Raw genomic sequence first — 15,024 nt, 5'->3', positions numbered from 1 at the left:
CAGGTTTTGTCACTGAGCGGTACCACACAGGTCTAAGCTGATTTCCAGCGGACGTCGCGGGGCCGGGGCTCTGGGTGGAAGGAAGGGCGGGAGCTGGGCATCTCGTGCGGGAGGTTTGCTCTCGCTCCTGCGGGCCATTCCCCGCACGTCTGTACAGACAGAGAAAGCTCCCCGGGTGCCCACGTGGGGCCTCCAGGATTCCGCGTGTGTTTGGGTCACGCAAGGACAACGGAAAGGGCTCCCTTCTTCAGCTGAGAACAAATGTGAAAACCCTCTGGGCTCTTCCCATTTCCCCGTACCGTTCCCAATTTTAGTAGTAACACCCCCCAGATAAGCTGGTGTTTCCATACGGGGGTTCAGGTTCACGGACTTTCTGGACTTCAGTGTGGTTTGCCTGCTCTGTGGGTTACTGCTGGGTGAAAACAAAACAGAGATAAAGGATTCCTTTTGAATGAAAGACTAACAATCGAATGCAACAAGCAATAGTTTATTTATATTAAAAAAAGGGAAAAGAAAAAAAGAGAACAGAAAAGAAAAACCAACATCTTTTTACTACATTGTATAGATTAAGTAAAAATACCTGTATTCATATATATGTATATACATACTGCATATATATATATATACACACACATATACACACATGTAATGTAACATTAAAATTACATGCTTCCCAGGACAGAAGAATTAGGACACGTTCCCTCATATCAACTTAATACTCTATCACAATTTAAAATCACTGCAAGGAAACTGGCTTCCTTCGTCTTATTAGACTTCAAGTATATGAAGTTATGGAACCAGGATCTAAATGTGAAAATCATCTTCTGTGCACCAGTGACAACGGACTGTCACATCACAGGTCAGGGGTGTTCTGAGTTCTCCCACAGACCTTCCTCACCTACAGCTGTGTCACCTTCTACCTGAGATGCGTGGGAATGAGGCAGGGGGACAGTCTGCAGGTACTGCGTGGACGCGCACATTGACGTTTAAACAAGAACAACAAAGACATGTGTTTCCATGAAAACAACACTGGCCGTAAAATGACTCTAGAAGAGGATTCCTTCCTCCCCTTTCCTTGCCAAGTGAAACACAAGAATTACTGGGGGAAAAAAAAAAAACCTCAGGGTGAAGCACCTCTGGCGATGATCAGCAGACAGCAAGGGACAGAGAGGGAGCGTCTCCTTCACGACAGCTCCTGGCTGACCTGGATGGTCTCAAACACACCCTCTTCTGCAAAGGCACTCACATGTTGTCTGTTTATCAGTCATACAGCGGGATTCCACACATGGGAGTCTTTCCTACAAATATCAAAGAGAGAAGCTGAGGACATGGTCTAACAAGAAAAAGAGGATAAGAAATACACATTTTGGATAAATGTGTGCTTTTTTTTTTTCTTTAAAGGACAATCTGTAGTTTAAAAAATTTCATTGAAAGCTAGGAATTCCAGTAAAATTATCAGCAAGAAGCAAGGTGCTGGAGATGAGAGATGGATCCAGAACGCAGAGAGGAGGGACGCTAGTTTCTCAAATGGTCAAAGGACAGGGTTATGTATGGTCTGCTCTGAAACTAGAAAGACCATTCACATACAGTGGAGTGTGTGAGTGGGAGGGAGGTAGTGGCAGAGAGATTGGTAAAGCAGGAGGGAGGGTGGCGTCCTTCAGTATGTGGGCACAGGGAAGATGCACCCTGAATTTCCGATGGGAAAGAGGGGCTGCGTCCCCCTGGTCTGCAGTCCAAAGAGACCCTGCCCAAGCCAAAGGCTGCCCTCACCGGGACACGACGGAGCTAATGGAATTGTAAGATGTGCCACTGTTGCAGCTTGAGTCATAGGCCTCCTGGCCATTGCCGTCGAGGTTGATCTTGAACACAGAGGACGCCTTCAGTAGAAAGTCCGCCGCGTCCCGACGCCCCAGCTCCCGCAGTTTGGACATGAGGATGCCCACCGTGCTCTCAGGGTAGGAGGCCCATTCCCGGAGCAGGGCGTGGACCGGGCTTGGGAGGAACTCCTTGGGAGCCCCGTTATTGGTGTTGTACTTCGCCACAAGGTCGGGGAGACCCAAGTTCATGGCGAGAAGGCACCAGTCCTTTCCCATGGGATCGGGGGGGTCCAGGAGACGACATAGTTTCCTCCGGGTCAGGAGGTTCAGATCTGAGGCGTGGATGTCCATCCCTAGGCTGGCCTGTGAGTACACGTCGTGACACCCAAAGCACATGATGCTGCTGAAGCTCTCCTTGTACCCACCCATGGTGTTCGTCAGTGAGGTCTCCTTCAGGGTCTGCGCCCGGAAGAAGTCCCGCGGCTGGTAGATCATGACGGGCTCATGGTGCTCCCGCAGCTGCTGGGGGCTCAGGTAATGCTTCACCGTCAGCAGCCCCGGGAGCGTGGTGGCCATGACGTTCTCCATGGTGCTGCACACGGAGTCCAGCAGGAGGCAGCACTTGATCTTTTCCGTCTCCAGCCCTCGCACCTGCACCTCGATGCCCTGGCCGTGGTTGACGAGAAGCACCAGCAGCTCGGCCCCACGGTTGGCAATCTTGCAGCCGTTCACCCACAGGCGGATGTCTGCGTCGCCCTCAGCGCTCTGCTGGTGGATCCACCGGCAGAGGTTCACCTGGACCTTGTGAAAGATGCCGCACGGGAAGGGGGTGAGGTACTCCACGGGGACGATGCGCACGCCACCATAGACCCTCCCCTCGTCCTCCTCGTCCGTCCAGGAGCGGTGGAGGTTGTCTGTCTTGATCAGGGCAGGGATGTCCACCATGGTCCCGCTGCTCAGGTCCCGGGCGCAGATGTCCATGGCATCGAGGATCTGCAGCAGCTCCTCCACGTCACTGTCGGGCACCAGGCGCTGGACGTCTTCCACGGTGTAGCGGCCCCGGTAGTGGTGCAGGGCCCGCGGGGTCTCCACGGAGAGCAGCTTCCCCAGGACGTTGGTGCAGAGCCAGCGGGGGTCCAGGAGTAACACGTCCTGGACCGTTTCACTCTGCATGATGTTGATCTGCCAGAAGGGACAACAGGAGGTCACACATGGGGACCGAGATGGCCAGATGCACCAGCTGTGCAGAGCGCGAGAGGACCCAGGCAATGATAAAATCTGCGCACGTGCTGCAAAAACTGACCCAGGGCATTGATGTGGACGGATCTCGGAAATCCAACACAGACCCCAAATAGCAGCCTGAGAAGGTTATGAGAGAAACCAAAAAGCCTCCCTTTGACAATTGAAAAAAAAGGTCAACGTAATGAATGAAAGACATAAAAGAGAGAGAGGTGGTGGCCAAATGCAATGAGTAAATTCTGACTGGATTCTACATCCCCAAATAAACACACAAATGAATAAAAACAGCTACGAAAGAAATGACTGGGGTAAGTGGCAAATGCTCCAATGAGGACTATTACATCAGTGCTATGTTTCTGGAACATAATTAATTATATTGTGCTAATGTGGGTGACTCCATCCTTAGCCCTCTGTCTTGTTCACGTCCACTCGTGGATGCCCTCAGCTACGTGGTGTCCAGAGACTCCTGGAGATTAATACATGAACCTGAGAAACACCCACCAAGGCCAGGAGGGTGGGAAGCTTGCTTATTGGCCCTTTGTAAATTTGTCAAAGATAACAAAGTCTCGGGGCACCTGGGTGGCTCAGTCGTTAAGCGTCTGCCTTCGGCTCAGGTCATGATCCCAGAGTCCTGGGATCGAGCCCCGCATCGGGCTCCCTGCTCCGCGGGAAGCCTGCTTCTCCCTCTCCCACTCCCCCTGCTTGTGTTCCCTCTCTCACTGTCTCTCTCTCTCTGTCAAATAAATAAATAAAATCTTTAAAAAAAAAAAAGATAACAAAGTCTCTTCCCTTCCTCACACACACACGTGGTGCTGCAAGACCTAATTCAATGTTAGATGTCAGTGAGGGGCACGTGGACCCTTTGCTCTCACTGCACTGCCCTTCTGTGCATCCCCCTGCGCTATAAAATCCATAGACAACACTCCAGACTTTGTGGAGAAGCGCAGTGCGGCTGGGTCCTTGCCCGCCCCATCTCCCCTGCTCGTAAGCTACCCCGAATAAAAATGTGTGAACTCTAAGGAGTCGCCTCCTTCGTTTCTTTGGTCTCAATTCGGGGACTACTTTACTGTCCCTCCTCCACCCTGTACTAGTGGGAGAGGACCCCACGGCTTAGGAGCTACAGGCTAAATTATTTGGGGGTGCAATGTCATACTTGAAAAATAAATAAATAGAACAGAGAGAGAGAAAGCCAATGGAGCAAAGTGTCAGTCAGGGAAGACAGACTGAGACACCAGCCCCACAGGAGACTTCGTGCAGTGAGGGGTCCCGGAGCAGAAACAGGCATCAGGACAACCGGTGACATGTGCCTAGGAGCTTCGTTACCAGCGGTCAGTAACAGGACTGGGGGAGGGGCTGGTGGCCGAGCGGAGCGGGGGCACCTGACAGATTCCCCTTCCTTACTCCTACCACCAGATCATCACTTACCCACTTACTAAAGTCTCAAGGGCAAGGAGAATGAAGAATAAAGTGGATTATACCCTGGATCTAGAAACTGCTCGTCAAATACCAGAAGGCAAGAGAATACTGGGCCAGTGGAGTGAGTTTATTATTCCGGTTAATCTTAGCTTGGATCCCAGTCCTTGGATTCAGTCACTTTAAAGTACGGCCAGAGGGGCCTGTAGATGACCGGTAGTCTCAGGGGAGTTCAGATGCTCCTGCTCTCACTGCTTGACGCTCTAGTTTTCAGGGTCACTGGATTCAGTTGTCATGTCAAGCCTATCTGATCCACACACACGGGCCTTGAGTCAGGGGGACACTGAGACCGCACAGGAAGCTCCTGGTGTCTAAAATTCTCAGAACTGCCTCTGGGTTTTCATGTTCGGAACTGCTCTTTGTGGCCCAGCCTAGCCTCAACTGTCCCCTGATGTCACAGGACGGAGGAACAGGAAGGCGAGGCCCCCTCTCTGGGGACAGGCAGAGGAGGGAATTAGAACGGCATTCCCAAGCCGCACCCCAGTGCTGAATGCCATACAAGCAGGAGCAAAGATCCCCATTTCTTGGTCATTTCCGGGGACACTGCTCGCTGGGTTGTAATGTCTCCGGACATCTTCTCGTCACCGCCTTTTCTTGATCATCTGTGAACCTGAGAGTCTGTTTGGAACACGTAACAGCCCCTGCTGAGCTGCATCCAGAGGCTGCAGGAATCACAGCTAAGCACCAGGTGCCCCAGGAGGAAAGAAGAGAGGCCCAGTCGCCCCATGCGGCGGGAACTGGGCTCCTTAACCCGTAAGAGCTGGAAAACGAACAAATCTGAACACAACCACGGGACAGCTCTAGGGGGCGTGGGGGAGCCGAGAACTGCAGGTCAGAGAATCACCTGGGCCTCTGTGGGACAGCCCCGTGTCTGGATAGATTATGGGTAGTTGGGCACTTTCCATTCCGCCTCTCCAGACTCCAAGCACCTTCCGCGCGGGGACAGAAGCACGTCCGTGGAGCCCCTCCCACACCCCCGCCTGGGCTGCAGCCCCTACCTCGCCAGCACTGTGCAGCTGCTGGGCTATGCGCCTGAGGTCGCCCTCTCTGGCCAGTGGGTTCAGCTGGTCTTGCACGTCGTACACGAACTGCTGCAGCGACATGAGCTGGTTGGGCCCGTTGAGCTTCCTCCAGGAAGGCAGCGTGGACATGATTTTCTCACACAGGTGGGTCATCGGAGGGCACACCTAGAACATGCAGGACAGGACAGGTCAACCTGCGGCCGAGGGGCTCCCTCGGAGAAGCCCAGGTAGAGAGGATGGCACTCTTTTCTGCATCGTTGCAAGAAATACTCGGGACGAGTGAGTGCTTTTTTGTTGGGCATACTGGGCCAGTTCTTTTTTTTTTTTTTTTTTTTAAGATTTTATTTATTTGACAGAGAGAGATACACAGCGAGAGAGAGAACACAAGCAGGGGGAGTGGGAGAGGGAGAAGCAGGCTTCCCGCCGAGCAGCGAGCCCGATGTGGGGCTCGATCCCAGGACCCTGGCATCATGACCTGAGCCGAAGGCAGACGCCTAACGACTGAGCCACCCAGGCGCCACCTGGGCCAGTTCTTTTTTAAAGTGTGACCTCTCCGCGAAACCCACTTACAAGTGTAAAATGGTACGGATGCTTTCATTTCTACTGTTAACAGTTAAAGAGTTGGTGAGGCTTCGCAACAATGCTTTTGGAACAGAGACTCAATCAGAGTGCTCCTTTAACCCCTAATGCTGTGTTCCCTCCCTCCCTCCCCTGGAGCGACTCTTTCAGCCAGAAGATGGTCACTTTATGAGCAAAGGGAGAGGAAAAGAGATGAACTGTTGTTAGCAATACTGCAGTGGATTTTTATCAGAAAATTAGGTATTCGTGGGACTGTTGCGGACATACAGTTTAGGTTAGACTAGTTCTTCATGGGCTTGAAATAGATTTCTTTCTTAAATTACCTCCAAGAAATTTTATTTGAGTATAGTTGACACGCAATGTTACGTGAGTTTCAGGGGTGCAACGTGGGGACTGGACTTCGGTCACCACACACTAGTACAATACTATTGATTATATTCCCTGTGCTGTGTCTTTTATTCCTGTGACTTATTCCTTCCACAGCTGGAAGGCTGCATCTCCCACCCCCTTTCACCCATTTTGCCTATCCCCCCATTCCCCTTGAAATAGGGTTTTTATCTTTTAATTGGATTAAATAAATCATTTTGTGACAGACTCAGATAATCCGCACACCGTCCTACTTTAAAAACAACACCAGCCATACATTGCCCTGCATCATTAATCGGGCAGTCCCTTCTTGTATCCTACCTTTATGTCAGCTAAATTCCACTCCCTATTCGTAAAACAAAGCTCTCAGGCAAAAAGGCAGTCTGTTTGCTGGGTTCCACCTGCTGGGCCTCAGGAGTTAAGGGTGGGGGGTGTGAAGCAGACGATCTCAACACACCCCAGTTCAGAACTCTCCAGGGACTCCCTAGAGCCTGGGGCAGAGGCCCTGATGCCCCCTGGTGGGAAGGGGCTGGGGTCCTTCCCAGACCACTGTCCCCGATCGCTGCCCACTGGTTTCTGTGATCGGGTTCCTCTGAGCCACCCCAGACTACTCCACTCACTGACTGTGCCTTACTGTGGCCCCCATCAGAAGGCAAAGACTGGGCTTCAGAAAGTCCAGAGTTTTCCTGAAGGTTCCTACAGCACATCTGGAACTGGAGCCTGGTGTTGTGAATGGGGGCATGTCCCAGCTGGGAAGCAATAAGCTCTAACTGGAGGGGCCACCCGCCACGAGGGGAGGGGCCACCCGCCACCAGGGGAGGGAGACAGACACACGCTCCTCATTCCCACCCAGGCTGGGGCAGCAGGAACTTTCCAGGGAGCATTCTGCCCTTGGGATGTTTACCCTTTCGTGTCAGCTCGGGAGAACTTTTCGAATATTATAGAGTAGCAACCTTTTAGGGGTTAGAGGCATTGAGAATATTTTTTCCAGTCTATTTTACCTTTTAACTTTGTTCATGGAATTTATTTGCCAGAAAAGAAATTTTAGCTTTTATGTTGTCAAATAGGGACACTTTCTTTGAAAATTCCTAGGGTTCTCTATATTACCTAAAAGGTTTTCCAAAGCAGTACCAAATTATTTTAAAAACACATTCAAGATATTGCGGTTTTTGTCTTCTTCTTTTTCACATTTAATAGTTTTAATCCACGTAGAATTTCTTTTTGGGATTCGCAGTGAGTAGAACTCAGTCTCATTTCATTCTAGATTAATAGCTAGTTGTGTCAGGTCATGGATGAAATAACATTTTCCCCAAAATTGAAATAGCATCTTTGTTTTCTATTGAATTTCTGTAGATATTGTGATTTACTTCTACACTCACGTATTCCACTTACTGATTTTTTTGATTTGGGATTTACTAATTACACAGCCCTTATAATATGTTTTATTTATTCTTCCACTGAAATTTTAAGATAAAAAACCCAACCCAATTGTCTCATTCCCATAGGATGTGTGCTGGAGCTGTACTAACTCTGCTAAGAGGCACCCCTCTTTTTTTTTTTAATTTATTTATTCATGGAGGCGCCTGGGTGACTCAGTCGGTTAAGCGGCTGACTTCGCCTCAGGTCATGGGTCCTGGGACCAAGCCCTGCATCAGGCTCCCTGCTCAGCGGGGAGCCTGCTTCTGTCCCTCCCCCTTGCTCATGCAACTGTGCACGCACTCATGCTCTGTCGGTTTTAAATAAATGCATAAATAAAATCTTAAAAAATAAATTTATTTATTTAGAGAGAGAGAAAGAGAGCACATGCACAAGGGTGGGGGGAGGGACAGAGGGAGAGAATCCTCAAGCGGACCCCGGGCTGAGCGCGGAGCCCGATGTGGGGCTAGATCTCATGACCCATGAGATCAAGACCTGAGCCAAAACCAAGTTCGGACACTTAACTGACTGAGCCACGCAGATGCTCCTCCGCATTTTCTTTTCTTTTCTTTTCTTTTTTTTTTTAAAGATTTTATTTATTTATTTGAGACAGAGAGAATGAGAGAGACAGAGAGCACACGAGAGGCGGGAGGGTCAGAGGGAGAAGCAGACTCCCTGCCGAGCAGGGAGCCCGATGCGGGACTCGATCCCAGGACTCCAGGATCATGACCTGAGCCGAAGGCAGTCGCTTAACCAACTGAGCCACCCAGGCGCCCGCTCCTCTGCATTTTCTAAATATCACACAATAAGTCACTTCTGGGTAGCTTTTGTGATTTGTAAAAGGCCCTGTTACCGAAACTGTCAGAATCCCAGACACGCTAAGGTGCCCCCACGCCACAGCCCCCTCCTCTCCAGGCCACCTCCTTGTTCTCACCCTTCCTTCCTCCTCCCTGAGCAATGGGACACAAAAACCGCCATGCAGCTGCCTCATCCTGGGGCCCTTGAGGACTGAACCTGACCCCGAGGACAGCCTGAGCGGCCCGCTCTGGGGTGACCGGACGGTCTGGGCAAACATGGGCCTGCAGCCTCCCAGCTCACTCACCGACACAATTTGGCTCCGGATGTCTTGCAGGTGACTTCGAAGGACCTTCATGTCCTTAGAGCCTGAAGCGCCGGCATCCAGAACAAACAGCTTGTTTGAAATGTGAAGATCGTTCCCAAACCTAAGGGAAGAGCAGCGGCCTCCTCAGGGTGCTGTGGTCCTACCAGGTGTCCCCCCAGACGGCAGCGTCCTGCTGGCCTGAAGCCAGAAAGTTCTCGTGACCTTGCAAAGGCCGCCCCTCCCCACCGCCTGCTGGCTTCTGTCATGTAACGTGGGTGCGAGGGGTGGGGACCCGCACGCTCCGAGTCCCGCGGGTGGCGGCGGCAGATGGGCGAGGGGCGGCTCCAGTCCCACAAAATGGCAGGGACACAGTATGGGAAGATTCCAGGTCCCCTGACGCAGGACAGGTGAGGCCTGTGCCCTCCCCTTGCATGCTAGGAGGATGGACGCCATTGCAGGGTGACGGCGTAAGAGCAGACGATGGGCCTGACAGCCACAGCTTCGATGGAAAATATTAGTACGAGCCCTCTTTTTCCTATCAGGAGGACCACAGGAAGTGTCTACAGTCGATCAATCGAGAATTCGCATTACTGGCAGATTACATAGAGCTGCAGCTTCAAAGTTTTTTTGACAGATGCTATGTAAAAATACATATTTCTGCACTGTGACCTGTGCACGTCCACACTGATCAATGAACCAGAAGTTTCACAGAAACACGTGCCAGGAAAGTCACGCTGGTATTTCTCCCTCCAGGCCTTCCCACTTTCCAGACAGGTCAGGACCCCCGAGTCACGAGCCCCTAAGGAGCAGCAACTTTGACAGTGAGCGATTCTGCTCAGTGGTAAGAAGACAGTCGTCAGAACTGAGGTTAAAGCAACAAAAAGAACCGAGGTCTACATCAACCATGGTGTCAACCATTGATGACACTGTATATGACAGACATTCACTAAGGGTTGAACTTATTTTTTTTTTTTTAAGATTTTATTTACTTATTTGACAGACAGAGACACAGTGAGAGAGGGAACACAAGCAGGGGGAGTGGGGGAGAGAGAAGCAGGCTTCCCGCAGAGCAGGGAGCCTGATGCGGGGCTCAATCCCAGGACCCTGGGATCATGACCTGAGCCGAAGGCGGACGCTTAACGACTGAGCCATCCAGGCGCCCCTTGCTAAGGGTTGAACTTAAACATTTTGGGGTGAGAAACATTCTCACCAAAAAATAATAAAAAGAAATAAGGAGAAAAGAGAGAGAGATGGAAGGTGATGGATGCGCTAACTAGCTAGATGGGCACCGCGGACGTCAAATCACCACGATGTGGATGTTAAGTAGATAATGTTACCTGTCAACTAGAGCTGCCTCCAGAAAGTGGAAAATCAATGCATGAAACCCCTACCAGAAGCTCCCCCTGGGCAGTGGTACCGGGAGGTGAGGAAAGAAGTGCATAGTTTGTTGTTTTTTATCCCGTGCTCTTTACTTCTGTTGCATCTGTTATGTTTTCAATGTTTTGATAAAAATAAAAACAATACCACAAAAGCCAACCAAGCAAAGGAGGCCTCCAATCCCTTCCTCTGTGTCTGTGAGCTCTGTGGGATGGCCCCTGCCACCAGCGACGCCCTCACCTGTTCCTGATCTCCTTGAGCAAGGACGTGTCCTTGTCATATCCGAACTCGCCTCCAGCTGGCCGAGGCATATTCATGATGTCGGCATGGGTGGCCACCAGGACGACATGCAGCGGGTTCTTCAGCTTGCCGCCGAAGGCTGGGGGCAGAAAGCAGGCGTGTCACAGGTGGGTCCTCCTTCCTGGCTGCCTCGCGTCCCTGGGGGAGGGGGGCCATGCTGGCCTCTGGATGTGCAGCCTGCCCACCGCACGGGCTCACCGCAAGAAGGCCCAGGCCTGGCCAACATCGGGATGAGCCTGTTTCCTGGGCTCAGACCACAGAACACAAGGGAGCTTCTCAGCTCTTCCTCCAAGGGGGCCCTGCTTGCATGGTGAGGGGAAATCGAACTCTGGGCAGGTGCACCCTTTACAAGACAAAGAAAGCCCTCTGAATGCAGCAACACCCAGAAATGGCTGAGAGGATCTGTGGTGCACACAGACAGAGAGCCTTTCCTCAGGGGAGTGTTTAGGAACATCAAAAAGAATGAGAAAGAAAGAGGCAGAGTGGAGGTACCCTGAGGAGGTTAAGTCCAATTATTTGATTATTCTATAATTTTTGAAGAAAAAAATGGATAGCCCAGTGTCCACCATGGAAAGGAACAAAAGTGTATTCCACGCTGTCTTCTGCTCTAGGAATAAAGTTAAGATAATACGTTCACTCAGTATGGTCCCGTCCATTCTTGATGGAACTACAGAATGGAGGAGGGCTCATTCTGCTTATTCATCACGTACCATTAGGTAGAGGCACAGAGGCCATCGAAGGATGGATTCCACTCCCACCCAACCAAAGTGACCGCAGCTCTAACGTGTAGGGAGAGAGTGAGAAACGGTTCCCAAGGAATTGCTCAGACTTGGTCTCTGAAGAGGGCAGGAAAATGTGATCCTGTAATAACTCCCTGCGAACAAAGGGAGCAGCTGGGCCTCAGAAACCGTCCAGAGTGGGACTCTCATCGCAGGAAGGACAGACCAGGGGAGCCTCACCGTTAGCCCGGAGTTGCAGATCCGCCCAGAGGGAAGGGCGCTCACACACCGGGGTGTGCTAGCTTACCGATGGGTTCTTCAACGGGCACAAGAGACTTCAGGAAATTCAGCCAGAAGATCACTTGGTTCAACTGGATCTCGTAGGGTTCTTCCAGACTGAAAACAATGACGTGGATGGACGTGGGGTCGTTTGCGGCAAAGTAGTCATAACAGCAGAAGTATACAGGATTTCCAGAGAATTCCCACACGCTGAAATCACCGACTCCTACAGAGAGAAGAAAGATTACTATCTGAAACACCACCAGCAAATGCCAATCACAATTTTTCTTAGCACTTTAGGGACTGCCCAGAGTGCTGTCCATAGCATCCACCTGTTTATCTATGCATCTTCAAGACACACACACTCCCCCCACTTCCCCACACGAATGACCCCACACAAGGAAGGAGTCAGAGCCAACCGGTGACTTTGGGTTCCCCATCAACAAACTCACACAGTCAGAGAACGTATGTGGTAAGATTCCCTAATCTTCAAATAGGTATAAATTCTTTTTGGAACATGACAGGGTATACAATTTTGAACGTAAAAGTCACTAAGATATGTAATTTAATTTTGGTTCAATAATGACTACATCCACCTGCCGCAGGTGAGTAAGCGACCTGCTCAGGTAGGTCAGAAGTGAGCAGGCTATCTGCACATGTGAAAGATGCAGAAGTTGATTAGCAGTTCTGCATCTGAAGGAGGGGGGGATGGAACTGTGAGGAGGTGGGGTCCATAAGCTCACCCAGTGTGGGGGGCAGTAGAAGGTCAAGCAGGGTAGAAGGCTGTGTGCCCTAGGGTTGGGGGGCAGTTGCTCCCTCATACCTGAGCACCGGGTATGGAGGGTTTTCTTGGAAGTGTCTGTGGGTGAGGCTCTGATTATGGTTCCTAAGGCACCTAGAACCTCCCAGTGACTATCCAGCATGTGGGCTCCCCCAGCCCTACACGACCACATTCCAGCAGGACGGTGACCAGCCATGCACCGGCCTCTGGGGCAACGAGGCAGGACCACTGATGTTGTAGGATTTCAAGTTCCTTTTCACTAATTCTTCCCCTCGGTGCTTATTTGGGTCAGAAATTCTGCAGTCAACAGTTCATTCTGGAAGATCCAAGGACTCTTCTGGAGCTTCCTCTTAGAGCACAGGCACCCCTGGGCGCAGGACTCTCTTAGGTCTGGCAGCTGAGGCGTTAGTGGGAAGGGTTTGGAGTAAAGGCACAGTCCCCTAGCACGGGGAGAACTGGGAGCACTGGGAGCCAGACTTGGGGCGGGGAGGGGCGGGGAGGAGCTGGGTGAGCGAGGGGTGCTGAGGGCAGGCTGCACGCCACCTCCACTCCGGGATCTCAGAGAACACTCAGCGTTTAAAAGAGAAAATGCCCATGGACTTAAATTCCACTTCACTGGATCCAGTGGTTCTCCTAGTGCGGTTCCCGGACCAACAGCAGCAGCAACACCTGGGAACCCCCCTGACCGGCCGCATCAGCAGCTCTGGGGGCAGGGCGGCAGTCTGTGTCTTCAACAAGCCCCGCAGGGGGCCCACCTGCACACTGAAGGTGAAGAGCCACAGCTCGGGGTGACACACACTGACATCTATTGTTCACGGGGTTCACAGTAATAACAAATTCCTACGTGAAGATGCTCCCGATTGGCATTTTCTGAGCGCCTCCCCTGTACCAGACACACTACCAGGCGCTTGGATCAGCTCATACGGTCCTCACAGATGGGTCTCCAAGAAATCGCTTTATCCCTGCTCTAAACTTTGCCTCTGCAAGGCAGGGGCTGGTGTTCAAGTGACGTGGGACAACTGGGGGCCCCGGGAGCTCTGGGGGCTGGGGAGAGCGACATAGGGGGCACAGCGGTTGCTGGAGAAAGTAACCTTCCCTGGTAACATCTGAAGCTTCACCCCCTTGGAAATGTTTGAGGGCAAAGAACACACGTGAAATTGTGCCTGTGGAGAAAATCGCCCGCGCCTGCAGCAGAGCATCAGCCACGAGTGTCGATGTATTCAAGATAACTCTTCTCACGCTTGCACTTGTCAAACTGCTAGTGGGATTGAATTTTATGAGGTTTCCAATCCAAGTGTATGATTTGCTCTGCTTAGAAAACGATTTACTCAACAGTCATTTATTAAGTGCCTACTGAGTGCCTGGGGCTTTGCTAGGTGCCCGGAAAACGATTTACTCAACAGTCATTTGTTAAGCGCCTACTGCGTGCCTGGGGCTTTGCTAGGTGCCCGGGAGGGCATGGGGTTTAGTTTCACTAGTTAGGGCTATTAACCAGCCTGGCTTCACTGGGTCAGTCCTAAGGTCGCTTTGTGCGGCTCCTCCTCCGTCCTTGGGGGCTGTGACAGGTGCAGGGGGACAGGCTCCCGCAGGGGTCTGACTCACAGTCCTGGCGAAGGGAAAGGGGAGTGCTCCCCTGGGGGGCGGGCGGGCTACTGTACCGTTCAGATAAGCGTTCTGGATGTCGATGGCCTTAGTGGACTGGTCGTCAGCTGCGCAGTGTGGGTGCTGGGGCGGGGCCACCAGCACCTCCAGGGTCCCTCGGGTGAGGCCCGGCTCGAACATCATGCTGCGGCTCCTCACGCTCACGTGCTCACAGCCCGGGTACAGGTTGCTGATGCTCACGGACACTGCAGGTGGACGGGAGGCGGTGAGACCAGGGCAGCCTGTGTCCTGCTCCCCTCCCCCCTGGCCCACGCCCTGTCCCTTCCCGGGACACTCTCGTCCCACTCCCTGCTGCTTTGGGCACGAGTGCTGTGTGGCAGTGGGTCCGGGATGTTGCCTCGATGCTTCCGGTCTGCTGCACCTTCCGTAGCCCTTTCCTGCGCTGCTCGGTCCCCCAGAGGCCGACCCTGCATCTCCGGGGCGCCCCTGCCACTTGGCGTCTGGTTGGGGTCAGCCAACGGGAGGCACTGGACAGGCTGGGCGGGGGGAGGAGAAGGCCCAGGTACTTCCTCCCTCCTCACTGCCTCTCTGACACCAGTTGTGTGTCTGTGATTCTAGACTCCCCTCCGCCCCCCCATGGGCGGCTTCCCCCCTGGGCTCCAGTTTTCTCAAGACAGGATCTTCCTCATCTTTCCGCCCCAAGGAGGGAATGGTTTCCTTCCATCCCAGGCCTTGGATGCTTCACCGTCTCTGGGATGTTCCCCTGACTTTTGCCCATGACACTGTCCTTCCGTTAATGTCCCCACCTGGACCCTACAGATGCAGATGAAGTGATCCCACTCTGGTCCATGAGACTGTGTCAGGTTGACTGCAAAAGGATTCTACACAGTAGCAGGTCTGTCCAGGGAGAGCGGACCGGATCTGATATATGTCAGGCATTCCCGAACCTCAC

General features: G+C 52.1%; 1 protein-coding gene across 1 annotated transcript in view; it reads right to left on the bottom strand.

Annotated features, from left to right (window-relative positions):
• Window positions 1-469: 469 nt before the first annotated feature.
• The window catches only part of DAPK1 (death associated protein kinase 1), a 177,656-nt gene continuing 163,101 nt past the window's right edge, over window positions 470-15,024 (bottom strand). Inside the window, exons 21-26 of the mRNA XM_035024483.1 lie at window positions 14,129-14,581; window positions 11,718-11,915; window positions 10,632-10,770; window positions 9,015-9,135; window positions 5,528-5,716; window positions 470-2,999 (exon numbers count right to left, since the gene is read on the bottom strand). Coding sequence (XP_034880374.1) covers window positions 1,767-2,999; window positions 5,528-5,716; window positions 9,015-9,135; window positions 10,632-10,770; window positions 11,718-11,915; window positions 14,129-14,581 — 2,333 coding nt within the window. The 3' untranslated portion in view covers window positions 470-1,766. The remainder of the gene's footprint in view (window positions 3,000-5,527; window positions 5,717-9,014; window positions 9,136-10,631; window positions 10,771-11,717; window positions 11,916-14,128; window positions 14,582-15,024) is intronic.

The sequence above is a fragment of the Mirounga leonina genome, unplaced genomic scaffold (assembly GCF_011800145.1).
Source record: "Mirounga leonina isolate KUSES-001 unplaced genomic scaffold, KU_Mleo_1.0 Mir_179, whole genome shotgun sequence".
NCBI lineage: Eukaryota > Metazoa > Chordata > Mammalia > Carnivora > Phocidae > Mirounga > Mirounga leonina.
The sequence above is the reverse complement of the archived record's forward strand: the minus strand, read 5'-3'. Positions and strand labels throughout refer to the sequence as shown.